This window comes from Micromesistius poutassou (genome assembly GCF_964030765.1).
Source record: "Micromesistius poutassou genome assembly, chromosome: 5".
Lineage (NCBI taxonomy): Eukaryota > Metazoa > Chordata > Actinopteri > Gadiformes > Gadidae > Micromesistius > Micromesistius poutassou.
In genome coordinates, this window is record NC_140275.1 from 16,564,045 (window position 1) to 16,578,044 (window position 14,000).

Here is a 14,000-nt window from a genome sequence, read left to right on the forward strand (position 1 = left end):
CCCATTAAACATTTATAAACGGATATGTAATTGATGATTAAACACAATGAGTTAAGTTGGAGCAGGTGCAACGGCTGTGCGATGCAGAAAGCACGTGCAGTATATATCGTGTTTTTTTCGTAGCGTGTTGATTAGATGATAAATAGGCTAAAGAGAAAATGTTGCCCTGTGCACCGCTTTTGCTTTGACTTGATTATTATTTTTTGGTGGACTAGTTGTCTAAAGCAGCCAGGGATATTGAGCTACCAGTTGAAAATAGTACTTAAATAAAATTACGCTATAAAGTTGCAAAGAAAACAAAGACAAAGCTGTTAGACTGTAGCCAACTTAAATGGTAGTCTACCGCCACCACCTGGGTATAGATAGGGAGTGCCGATGACATGGGCCCTCCAACAATTAGGATGAAGCGTTGTAAATAATACAGGAACATTATGGATATCATGTTGTATAATATAGCGTAATATACTATTGTATTATAATATAGTAATGTGAATTTGTATATCGTGTTAATATAGTGACAATGTATTTTGGGAGTTTTAATTGAGGTGGCCCAGGCTGTTGAGTGTATTAAACTAACCACACAAAACAGAAAAGTTATGAAAAAGTTATGCAACCAGGTGGGATTTGGAGTGGATTTTATTAGAAAATACTGTGGGCAGAAGAATTTTTAAAGCATTTTGGGATAGCATTCTGTCCAATGTACAATGAGCAGTATGTCATGAACCCGGCCCATGCTTAACCGACTCTCTGAGCCCTAACTCTGATAAGTTGTTTTGTATCTTGTAAAAAAAAATCCTATATAAATCTATGGGATCTGTGACTTTTTCATCATGTCTTGTGTGGTAAGCTTAATGCAACCAACCGCCTGTATCAAGTAAAACTTAATAGTAATTAACAGTAATACATTTTACTAAATGAATACGATATAAAAATATGCAAACTATATAATTACACGATATTCATCCACATATTTTTTACAACATTATATCCATACTTTATTACACATCACTATTGCGAATACGTTTGGTCTGCTTTGTGTTGGTTTAAAGAGTTATATGTAAGAAAAAGTTTGGTAAGGGTTACCCTAAATCTAGTGTGTGTTAAGGGTAACCCTAACCACCGGACTTTCTACATTTCTTATTATACAGCTCATACTTCCATGGGCAGCACACACTGAACTGTTTTCTCTCGCCCTCTGCCGTTCACTATGGTGCATTGCACTCCACTACAGGTCGACTCCGTACAGTTGGCAATATTGTAGATGGATGTTCATGTAAAAAAAATTATTCCCTTTTTTCATTTACATTTCCAACATCATAGGCTGACCACAATCTGAATTTAGTCAGACTTTGTCGCTCAATTGTGACCCTGGGACAATTGTGAGTCCCAGGGTCATCCTGTGGAACCAATGTGTCTTTCCAATGGAGTCGGTAGTTTGATCATGTTGCACATAACGCTACACATTCTGTCCCATGGCTGTATGATCCCTGGAATTATCCGTGCTGTACCGTTTTCGTTTTCAATTTCTTATGAAATCAAGTATTGGAGTTGTGATATAAGGAGTTAAAAGAAAGGTAGAATTGTGGTAAGTGTCACCCTTTTACGTGTTCGCAGGAAGTAAACAAAAACCATGTGTCAGAATTACACGTTGATAATTGACATGTGTATCTCGCTAGCGGTCTAATCCTCAGTCCTTTCAGGATTAGTACCGGTGTTTACGTTTTGTATCGACAGCATTTCCCGGCCCCTTCTGAAGAGAGTGTCAGCGCTGCAATGGATGAGCCGGTGCAGCAAGACGACGATGATTGCCCTGAGTTGGTGCCTATAGAAACTGATAAACAAATACCTGTCACCATCATCACTGGATACCTGGGTACAATAAGACAACATTACTGCTGTGTTGTCTAAGATGTATTTGTTATTTATTTTTAACAGGCATCTATACAACTAGTCCAATACATGTGGTTATTCATAATAAATCAGAAGCGTGCATGTGTAGTTCTATGTTATTTCTACAATGGTTATTGTTATTCTCAACAATTCAACTATTTAATTTCTCTAGGTGCTGGGAAGACCACACTCTTGAATTTCATATTGTCCGAACAGCACAACAAGCGGATTGCTGTTATACTAAACGAATTTGGAGAGGGTAAGCAAAGTACCATGGAAGGACAATCTGTCGCTGTTATGCTAACTGAAATGATAATTTACCACATTTTGTACTGTCAGAAATAATTATCTCCAGTATTATTAAAAGATCACCATTGTTTTTTTCTTTAGTGTACGTTGCTAGTAGATTTGCAACTAAAACATGCTACTAATTTGTATACCACTAGAGTGCAGCAAACATCACAAATTCATTGGGGTTTGTTGTTCAGAGATGTGTGTCATATGACATTCAACATTTTTGCTTTTTTCATTTCAATGGTCATAAGGAACCATTTCACAAGATGCAATGCCATGTCGGATCTTTTCAGAAAACGATTTCCTTTTCCTTTTTTAACAAGATAAGGGATTTAAGTATTGACGGCAAGCTCTAAAGTAGCATTGTGTGAGACCAACATTGTTGATTTTTACACAATTCTGAAGCCTTTTTCTTTATTCTGCAAATATTATTGGGAAATTTGCTATCACCCCTTCTTTGATGGCAAAAGACGGACAAATCCCTCAGGATATCCTGAGCAGGGGTTACCTTATCTTTGAGTGTTGTTTCTTTTTGTCTCTCTGGAATCTTACAATTCACACTTGTAAGTCTGCTGCACTATGCCATTATTGAAACAAGAGCATTGTATTCTGTATTCAGACGATCCGTCATTGTCTTTCCTGGTGTTGTGTCTGATAGGGAGTGCCTTGGAGAAGTCTCTAGCGGTGAGCCAGGCCGGAGAGCTCTATGAAGAATGGCTGGAGCTTCGAAACGGCTGCCTCTGCTGCTCTGTGAAGTGTGTTGATCCATTTCGGCCCATTGACAGTATTTAGAATTGACTACAGGGGCTCCTCAGTCTTAACACATATTTATTGGTTATTCGTTTTGAGCTTCCAAAATATATGATACGTATTTTACGTCATAGAACTTGGTACTATTACTTTGGTTAATATGTGTAAGTCCTACAGGAAAGGCTTTTTGAAATGACCCAAAATACTTATTAAATCACTTCTGTAACATTATAATTATAATATTATATAATAATATAATATAATATATAAATTCTGCTCACTCTTTAGAGACAATGGCTTGAAAGCAATAGAGAATCTGATGGAGAAGAAGGGGAAATTTGACTACATCCTGTTGGAAACCACAGGACTCGCAGACCCAGGTAACTCCATAGTAAACTTGATTTATTATACAACAGTATAGTTATTGTAAGTCAGGTTTAATGAGAGATCCCCCACTCAAGGTCTCTTCCTAGATAATTAAGGGAGGTTTTCCTTGCTCTTTGGAGGTCTAGGGTTAGGGTAGTCTCCTAAAATATGGCCTCAATACTCACTGTGATTAAGGGCTACACAAATATAAATTACTTGACTTAAGGTACCTATTGATCCACAACCGGGTCCTAGGAACTTATTGGGGATCAGGTGTCTCAGCTGCATATTAAGACTAAAATACGTACAATTAATTAATCAGAATAATACTTTAAAAAGAAGATAAAGCCAGTTAGTTATACTTTGATAAATGTATATTAAGTAGTAAGTTGTAGTTGTTTAAATGTATAGTTTCAGTTGAAATGGTATTAAAACTAATATGACACACAAAATATGTACCTTCTATTTAATTTTCACTCTGTGTATATACATTTCTACATCACAGACATACACTGAACAGGTGCAATCTATATTAAAGGGTATTGCTAATATGTTGTTAGTCGAAAATAATTTACTACCATTGCTTTCCTAAAGATCCTTCATAGATAATGTTTCCCTTTGGTCAAACAGAATATTGTATTGTGACTTTTTCTCTTTGGAGTGATGCACGTGGGAAAACTCTGCAGCGGCTTCTGTATTGCTATCCAACAAACCCATTTCCACCGGGGCCTTCTGAAAATCAAACCATGGCGCTCTCAAGGGTTGAATGAGGAAACAAGAAGAATTACATTATGGTGGGTGGCGGGCAATCTGTGATGACTGGGGTGTTGCCGAATGACAGGTGTCAAACGAAAACGGACACGGCCAGTCACACTCCACTTAGCTGGACAGAGCCCGCCCTAACACGACCTGCCAACGTTAACGCTACCTGCATGCCCGATGGGCTGTCATTGGCTGAGCCATTCTCGTTATTGACTATGACAGAGCTGTCATTGGCCTAGACAGTGCTGTCAGTCAGAGGTCTCCCAGCAAGGGGTGAGGTGTTGGAGGGGCATGTGGATGGTCCGGGCGGGATAGCCGCTCCGTTAGGGTGAAACTGTGTTTCTCATTCCGCACCTATCAAATATTTACAATGCTTTCTTATTCCCAGCTTGACACTTTGACACAAAGTGCATTTTGTGACCAGGATGAGGCTTACACGGAGACATGGCCTCACCCCATAACCACTTCAATAGCACAAATGGAAAGGCAACGGAATGTACCGCCGGGAGATAAACCATTTAACAATGGATATTGGTTTTATCTGGTCCAAGAAGCGCGACTAAACTACATGCGTACACAAACATAGGACTGAGGAGTGTAATACAAATACTTTTCTGTAGTTTACTTTAATACTATTTTTATCTTCTTTTTTTTTTTGTTATTAATGAAATCATAATGAGCTTATTTTTGTATGTATCGTCATATTAGGGAACGATTTTATAGAGCCATTTTTTCCTGCTTGTTTCCTTCTCCTGGCCCCTGTATGCCCATGTTGTATGTGCTGTATACCTAGAGCTGAATGATTGCAGATGTTCTCTATTTATTATGTTAATCTCCTCTGCAGGGGCTGTGGCGGCCATGTTCTGGGTAGATGCTGACTTGGGCAGTGATGTCTATTTGGATGGTAGGAAATACGAAACCACAATGTGCCATCTTTTTGTTGATGAAGCACTTTTGTTGCTCTTTGTGTTTTTGTATACTTGTTCATTTTTGGATGTGATTTGTTTCCTTTTTAGTTTGTGCCTGCGTCACATTTTCCACTTAGTGATGCATTGGTGAAGATAATTCAGTTCAGTCCGTTGGTAAACAATACAAAATAACTGTCCATGTGGTTCATTTAAATGTTTGGTTCTTGGTTGCCTCTGTTTTAGGTTGACCATTGTTCTGTTATGGTTGAATTTATTAAGTTAAATTCCAGCAACGTTAAGGCCTGGTCTCCAAACCACAATAGAAAACATACAAAAATGGAGCCCCCTTGTTTACAAATTAAATTCTGGGTGTTCCTCCACAGTAAGAATTCACAAAATGGTTTATTTTCTTTCTTCCACTTGAATACTCAGCTGTTCGGCATGTTGTGACAGACTTGCAGACCAAAAGTGGATTCTGGAGTAGACCCAGAGAAAGTGTCTTGGACAAACAGACTTAGCTGGACACCAAAAGGCTGTGGAGAATCATAAAATAAAGCCGAACTGCCCTGTTGAACCCTGTAACGTTAACATGAACCATAATACATTTTTTATATTTTCAGGCATCGTCACCGTCATTGATGCAAAGTATGGACTGCAGGTGTGTGTTTATTTATTGATTATTGTATACATATATTTGGTTTTGATAGAAAACACGGTCTTAGAAAATTGTTATTGATGTTTTAAATATTTTTCAAGTTCTCTGATAGTTTTGAACTACTCCCTAAATTGACACACACACACACACACACACACACACACACACACACACACACACACACACACACACACACACCGTCCCGCTGTCACCGAATTATAAAAGAGGAACATGGTGTGTGACAGTTAGACTCTCCTTTTCAATCTGAGGCTGTCATGCATGTGTCCCTTTTGCTGTGTCCTGGACACAGGCAGGAAGAGGAGACAGCATGAAGGCAATGTCAAAGACAGAGAAAGAGACGGCAGGATGATTTAAAGTGAAGGAGCAATAGATGCCAGAGACTTGTGAGCATTGTAATAGGGCTGTCAGGGTCACTCGCCACCTTTGCCCCTCAGCTGTCCAGTGGAATACCCAACTCCCTAACGGCCTTAAGGCACCCATACCTGGTAGCAGTGAAGACCAACCAAAGAAAGTAGTCAGGGGTTAAGAGTTTATGATCGTTTTCATGGTAAATGTCCACACATGCCACGGATTGAGTAGGTGAGGGTTATTATGAGGTTGGAGGTTAGTGAGTAACACATAACTACGAGGTGACATGTTTTGTTCACTGGTTTTGTGGTACTAAATTTGAAGCATCGGCTCTAGCATCAGCTTTTGTTGTTCTGGTTACATCTCATGTTTTTTCCCCACATGGAAAATTCAACGTGGCTTTTGTTGCCTTGTCAACCGTATGTTTTGAAAGACTGGTTTGCTTTTTAGCCAATGACTGACGGGAGGTGAGATTAAACCTGCGCATGTTTAGTTATTACCTCATTATGCAACTCTCTGTGGCCGGATGGCGATGCGAGCCTCATCGGGTAAGACTCTAGGCTGCGGCCGTAGAACAGGGAGAAGAGAACGGGGGGGGGGGGGGGGGGGGGGGGCAATTCAGCCAAACTGTCCAATTGAATCCTTCATCTTATTTGATTGGCTACCCATCATTCATTGTGGGTTGCCGTGAGACGGGGGGGCTTTGTGAGGTGACAGGGGGCTGATGGCTTGATGTCCAGGGCTCAGCTGACGGGGTCGTCCTCTCCTGCCCTGGCTGTTATTACATTTGCACTCTTCTTAGCGCCAGTGAGGCCCCGCCTCTCCCCAGAGCCCGTCACAGGGAAACAAATCAGAAAAATAAGAGGTTATTGCATACATTTAGTTTTTTTGTTGTTGTTATTTGCCAGATTGTTATTTGTCAGCTTTTTCACCATTTATCACTTTTTATATCATACCTTTTTTGTGGTGGTGTGTGTGTGTTTATAAAAACTCAACCTGTTTTGTTTTGTTAGCAATGCCATATAGAACTCATTCTGGATTTTAATCTAACGTAATGTTTCTGACTGTTCTGTATGAAGCATCTATTGGAGGAGAAACCCGGAGGCCTGGTTAACGAAGCAGCCAGGTATGCAATTGTAACTCATTGTGTTTGGGCATTGGTCTGTCTGTATTTCTCATTAACCCTTCACTTGTCCGTCTTCATACCAGCATCTGTTTAGTGTTGTTTCCGTCGTTGTTGTTGAACAAATAGACGGCAGCAACAGTGGCTTGACCCCTTGAACTTTGTGCTTTTGTTGGTCTTGTCACCTCCTTACCCAAACGGTGGTCACACGCACACACACACACACACACACACACACACACACACACACACACACACACACACACACACACACACACACACACACACACACACACACACACACACACACACAGTTTTGAGGGTACAAACTGTTGACCTTTGCTCTCAGTGACCTTATGAAAAATGATTGTGAATCAATTATGGTTTTAATATTTTCTACTTGAACCGATGATCAATCAACATTGGATAATGATAATGATACTGATTCAGATTTATTTTAAATCACACATACAGTATATACTCTATACCATTCTTTCTCATAAACAAGGAGGAGATTGCGAACCCCATCCTCAGCACTGTGTTCATATGTTTTCAACATTTACATTCATGTTGACGATCTCTCACACACTAAATCAGCGTACATTATTTTATTCTTGTATTTTTATAATTATGTTAATGTAGTGCGCTCTAGCATTGAAACACTAAGCATCTCATTGCATCAGGGCACTGGTTATATATTGTTGGACCATGGACGGTCCATGGAAATCCTTCATAGTTGACCGGACCGGTCAGGCAATAACGGTTGTACCTGTGGCTTCTTCCTCAACAGGCAGATTGCCCTGGCAGACCTGGCCATCGTCAACAAGACCGACCTGGTGGAGGAGGAGGCCCTGCAGGAGCTCAGGGACACCGTCAGGTCAGCCCAGCCTCGGTCTACTCTAGTGTAGCAGAGGGTCTTCACATAAGTACAATTGATTGTGAAATCGTCGTGGTTGCGTTTAGCATCTGTTGTACAAAAATAACCCATTTTGTTTGTGTTTGTGTTTGTCTCTTCCAGGTCGATCAATGGTCTCGTCAAGATTCTGGAGACTCAGAAATCAAGGTGAAATTCTGTTCTTTAACGGTCCAAAGAACTAGGAGCGGATCGGTGTGATTCCATACGAGACACATTCCCACACATGTCCAGCCAACCCCAACCCCCCCCCTTACCCTACCGTCCATGTGTGTGTGTGTTTGCGTGCATGTGTGTGTGTGTGTGTTCATGCATGTGTGTGTGTTGTTGTGCGTCTCCCGATTTGAACACACTGCGACTGCCTAGCGGACCCAGGTAGTGCGCGCCGTGCGGGCCAACTGCGGGTTTCAAAGCCAGGGTGTGTTGCGGCTCGGACCCCCTCACGGAGCCCGCCTCGTGGGGGGGGCGGGCGGATGAAAGACGCCGGGCCGAGCGGGGTCAACCGCTACAAAACGTTCACATGAGTCTTCAGTTTCAGCCACCCACTGGTGGCTCTTCGTCAGCCGGGGGGGGGCCTACGGTATTTAGTTTTTTGGGGGGGAAGGGGGGGGGGGGGTTGGGTGAAAAGTTGTCTTTCAGTTGTCCGTGGTTTTGTTTTGTCTGTGTTATCTCCCGTTTTGTGTACGAGTGTTTTGGGGGGGGAGTGAGTGACTGCCGCCTCACTATTGTAGACGTGCTTAACCGAGCTCAATCGGGGGACGATTTCAATGGTACATCTCCTTCTCCTTCTTCTTCTTCTTCCGCCTCCGCAGGGTGGACCTCTCTGAAGTCCTGGATCTGCATTCCTTTGACAGTAAAGACAGCGCAAAGTGAGTCCCTGAAAGCCTCCTTCTTCTCCGTCAATATGCGGAGGAGGATTATTAACTTTTGCGCGCTCTAAGTCCCTCAAAGGGGGGGGAGGGGGGGATGGGGGGGGGGGGGGATGGGGGGGGGGGGGGACCCCGGTGGCGGCCCTGTGGGGTGACGGCGCATTCTGACGGGAACCTCCGTGCAGCGCGCAGCGCCCATCAACAGTCTTAGTATTGTTGGCCCATGTTTCCCTTCTAATTAACAGACTCTCCCTTTAGAGCCGGCCTCTATCGCTCCGTGGGAGGGCGCTGTGTAGGGGAGAGGGTGGCCATATTGAGACCCCTGTAGAAACAGTGTGCGGTGAATGGGGGTGGGGGGGTGCGCGGGGGGGGGGGTTCATCCATCCATCTGCATGGGGAGAAAAGAGGGCCGAGGTGTTAAGGCTCTCTTACAACAGGCCTTTGCCCCCCCCCGGCCCCGCCCCCCCCCCCCCCCCCCCCCCCACCACCCACCCCCACGGGACCAGCTGCGGAGGATTAGGTCTGTGTGTGTCCGCGAGGCTCCCGAGGAGACGGCCCCCTTGTTCCAACAGATAGCCCCTTTTAGTCCTGCCTTTTCAGAGTCCCCCCCCCCCCCCCCCCCACCCACCTCTTCCTCCCATTGAGCCCACGCTGGCTGTTTGATGCGGCCCCCCGCCAGGCCTGCCTGTGTGGCACCAACAACACACGGGACTCAAACTGCTGGACACACATTTTAGCCTCCTTGTGAGGTCAGGGCAGAAAGGACACAGAGGGGGGGGGGGGGGGTTGTTTAAGGCACTTTGGAAGGGGTGCCGTCGGGGGTCGCTGAATGATGATTATCTCATTAATTTTTGAACAAAGTGGTGAAAAACGTACTTGCAAGTCTTTCTTTTGACTTCATTTGCACAAAGTAGAGCGTAAATCTGAGGTGGACACAAAAGGTATACACAAATAATTGGTTAAGTGTGGAGAATCACTGCTCCAAATACACTTTTATTACTTTTATTTTAGAGTTTATATGAACATCTAAAAGAATGTTAATAGATGTATATACTGTATATATATATATATATACATACTTTTTAAATAATATTTATTTATATGATCATAATATTTACTTCTACTTGAATAACCTTGATATAAAATTTGGCAAAAGTATGAGCAATGTTGTCTCCCTTCTTCATGCAGTTTAGCAGAGAAGCTGCGGTTGATGAAGTCCTCAAAGCCTCATCTGGACAAGGTAACGTCTTCATCGGCTCTGGGAGTTAAAGGGACCGCTTTGCTTTATGTGTTATTATTTGAGTATTGCTTCTTATGTATATCATCATAATAATAATAATAATGATATTTCATATGATAGGTAGGTATTTCTATAGAAGCTTTTAAAGACTTTTACAGTAAAAAACAATTCAAAGCAGTGAAAAGGAAATAGGAGGACTTGGGGAGGTACAGAAATACGACCTATTGTGAATAAAATAAACCATCAATGAATAAGAAGGTAAAATAATAAAACAAATACAAACAATGAGACATGCATATTATCACAGATGAAGTGTGTGTGTGTGTGTGTGTGTGTGTGTGTGTGTGTGTGTGTGTGTGTGTGTGTGTGTGTGTGTGTGTGTGTGTGTGTGTGTGTGTGTGTGTGTGTGTGTGTGTGTGTGTGTGTGAGAGATTGAAGTGTGAGCCCCCTAGCTGTCATGTGGCATAGTGCATGTGCCTGGGGCTAAAGGCATGCGTGCTCATCGTTGTTACCCCAGGCCATCACACTAGGGTGAAAACTCCTTCTGTTTTTTGTGTTGGGGATTTGCCCAAGGCTTTTGAAGTGTTGTAGTGCTGGGAAAGAGGCTTACCCTGAGTCATATACTGTAAAGACTGCAAGTGTCTGTCTCTCTGTTTCTGTCTGTCGGTCTGTCGCTCACAGTCTCTCGCTCTCTCTCTCTGTCTCTCGCTCGCTCTCTCTCTCTGTCTCTCGCTCTATCCTGTGACTGATTCATTATGGTCAGTGAGTAAAGCACTGGTGTCAGTCGGTCTCTGTCCTGACACATGGTAAAAATTTGGCCTCAATTGCCTTTGCCTTTATGTGTGTCACTGCCACACACACACACACACACACACACGCACACACAACACACGCACACACTCCATTTCTGTTGATTTCTGTGTTGTCCACTCACGACCATGAAGTGTTAAGGGCAACTGTAAACATATATGTTTGACATAAAGAGTAGGTTTACAGAGTAAAGTAATCACCCTTTTGCTAGACAGATGAGCTTTCTTTCTCCAGGCGGTAGTCTCAGAGGAGGAATCTTACTCCCTCTAGCTTACCGGCTGACCACGCTTAAACACGCTAAAATCTTACCATGTGGGTATTCAGGGTTTAGGGATATTTTAGATTCCACATACAGAAACTCAAGTGACCATCAACTGTAACCTTTTAAAGCGAGCACGAGAATGCTTGGCAATTGCTTGCATCTGAATTCATGAATATGCAATATGCACCTATACATACACCAGTGCATAATTACCTTTAGGAAGCTGGTTCTAGGCTTCTCCCCTGGAGACGAACGCCCTTTAGTGGGTCCACTTTAATGGGTTTCATCACACCTCAAGTTCTCATTCAAAACTCCCCCCCCCCCCCCATTTAACATATTATGGCGTGGGATATGGCTTTATACCCCGTGCCTGCGAATCAAAGGCTAGGGAGCAGGGACTGGGATGGCGCGGCAGGGGGGGGGCTTGTTTGCGTGTGGTGCGTGAGTAAATAAATGGCATTGTTGTCTGTTTTCCTCCAGTTCCCCTTTTCCCGCATGCATCTCGGGCTCTCCTTCCAGCCGCCCCCCCCGCCAGCCCCGCCCCCACCTCCTTCTCTTCCCTGCGTTGCTCTTTTCATGTTAATGAGAATGCTGCTTTTCTGTTGTTATACCAAATGAAAAGGAAGTGTGTAATCTTAACACTTTGACACAAAACCCTAAATATCTGCAAAGTGCCCCCTTTTTCAGTGCTGTAAAGGAAGTGGAGAAGAGGGGGGGGGGGGGAACGTGAGGAGGGGTAGCGAGGCGAGCCGGTGAAGGAGGGGTGTCATATCGGTGGGTCTCAGGTGCTGAGTGGCCCCGTGGGTTTTGACGCACTCATCAACAAAGTTGTCAATTGGCGCGTAAAATCGCTTGCTCGTAACTTAACATCTAATGACTTTTCAGGTTTCGTTTACCATGTGCCAGGAGTTGTGTCTTATTTATATTTCGGGTGGTTATCACTGCAGGATACTACAAAAAATAAAGTTTGTAAATATACTACAGTTCAAATTCACATTTAAAATATACAAATTCCTTTAAAGTCTGTCTTGTGTGCAGATCAATGAATTGGTGTTTAAACAACATTCACTTAAAAAACGACATGAAACCAGCTATTTGACTCAATGCATTTTATACTAGGCCTACTACAAAACCGACTTTAAGCAAAACTTTTGTCAAGTTTCGTAATTAAACTCAAACCATAACATCAAACCATTTAACTCAAAGCATAACTTAAGTTCTTGTGGTTTGCCCTTTCACAGTTGTCTTTTGTGCTTTACAAAACAGAGTATACTGACGGTGACATTTGAAGTGGCTGGAAACCTTTCTGAAGACGTATTAAACATCTTTGTCCAGGTATGAATGCCAACTGGTCCGACTTCAAAACATAGCATTTCATACCTGCATAAGTGTCTAACTAATGCTAATGTTGTATCCCCCCCTCCTCAGAACCTCCTGTGGGAAAAGATGTTCCACAACAAAGAGGGCCTTCCTATGACAGTCATCCGCTTGAAGGTCCTTCACAGAGAACAAGGACTTTATGATCTCCAATAATTGTTTTTTCCCATGCATTGTCTTGACGTGTGTGTGTGTGTGTGTGTGTGTGTGTGTGTGTGTGTGTGTGTGTGTGTGTGTGTGTGTGTGTGTGTGTGTTCAGGGCATCGTGTCCTTGGCAGGTAAAGCCCACCAGGTGATGCTGCAGGGGGTCCATGAGCTGTACGAGCTGAATGACCTGCCCCAGCTCTGGGGGGAGGACCCCAGGATCAACAGGCTGGTCTTTATAGGTACGTACACATGCACACGCACACACACATGCACACGCACACACACACACTATAAGTAAAAAAATACATATTTTTATCTGGCATGTCAATTAATAAAATAAATGAATATAAACGTGTAATAACACATGGTTTTAAAAGCAAGAAACTGCTATCAAATTAAATGACGAGTGATCAAATAAGTAAACAAAAGGGAAGTTGATCTGGAAGCAGTACCGAGTTCCCCCTCCATATTGGATGTTCTCTTTGGTTTGCAAAGCTAAACCTGGTTCTCGTAGGGTCCGTGCGGTCACCATGTTGGTTTGCTTGGTGCTTACGTGTTTTGTGTGTGCAAATGAGAATCTCTCGTAACGTGTGATTCTCTTCCCCCCCCCCCCCCCCCGCAGGGAGAAACCTGGACAAAGACATTTTACAAGAGCAGTTCACCTCCACAGTGGTGGCCCAGGAGAGGGGAGCATGAGAGGCTTCTAGTTTGTGTTAGACTAGTTTGTGTTGGACTAGTTTGTGTTGGACTGCCCATATTGACCATTGATTGTTTTGATAGATTTCAAGTATTTTTATGTGTTGCTTTGCGATCATGTAAAGGAATTTTCCATGGACTCGATGTTGATGGTGTGTAGTCACAATTCTCAAATATGATCACACTGGTTAAGACCAAAGGCATCCTCAGACAACCTTCTAATATGCAATATTTGCATATATTCATGGCCTGTGTATAAGATTACAAAAGCATAGTGTGTTTAAATGAGTTGAAAGATGTATCTCAAATTAAAGAATATTATTGGCTTAAATTATTACTCTTGTTATTAAATTATTAAAATAAAGATAATTTGAATCACTGTATGCCTATGTTTACTTTCTGATTGAGTTGTACTAATTAAAATGGGCCCAACTCAAATGTAATTTGTTGACAGATAAAATCTTCTGTGAGGGGCAAGAAATACAATTTTGCATTCAATCCAATAGCTTCGAAATGTATTTGAATCTAGACGCTGTTTTTTTTAGCATTTGCCCAGTTGTGCGTTTCTT

The 14,000-nt window shown here is 42.7% G+C and overlaps 1 protein-coding gene across 1 annotated transcript; it reads left to right on the forward strand.

Moving 5' to 3' along the window:
* Positions 1 to 1,449: 1,449 nt before the first annotated feature.
* cbwd (COBW domain containing) lies at positions 1,450 to 13,725 on the forward strand. The gene is made up of 16 exons (XM_084467568.1): positions 1,450 to 1,585; positions 1,735 to 1,873; positions 2,063 to 2,149; positions 2,843 to 2,939; positions 3,223 to 3,314; positions 4,907 to 4,966; positions 5,591 to 5,628; positions 7,074 to 7,120; positions 7,908 to 7,994; positions 8,136 to 8,180; positions 8,843 to 8,899; positions 10,088 to 10,139; positions 12,478 to 12,546; positions 12,640 to 12,705; positions 12,848 to 12,974; positions 13,358 to 13,725. Exons 2-16 carry the CDS (start codon positions 1,774 to 1,776, stop codon positions 13,429 to 13,431), a joined length of 1,098 nt encoding a protein of 365 aa, XP_084323694.1. The 5' UTR covers positions 1,450 to 1,585; positions 1,735 to 1,773; the 3' UTR covers positions 13,432 to 13,725.
* The last annotated feature ends 275 nt before the right edge of the window (positions 13,726 to 14,000 follow it).

Coding starts and splice junctions, on each gene's coding strand:
- cbwd (XM_084467568.1), top strand. CDS start 1,774: ATGGATGAGCCGGTGCAGCAAGACGACGATGATTGCCCTGAGTTGGTG. Junction 2,150..2,842: donor ACTAAACGAATTTGGAGAGG/GTAAGCAAAGTA, acceptor TGTGTCTGATAG/GGAGTGCCTTGGAGAAGTCT. Junction 8,181..8,842: donor CTGGAGACTCAGAAATCAAG/GTGAAATTCTGT, acceptor CCGCCTCCGCAG/GGTGGACCTCTCTGAAGTCC.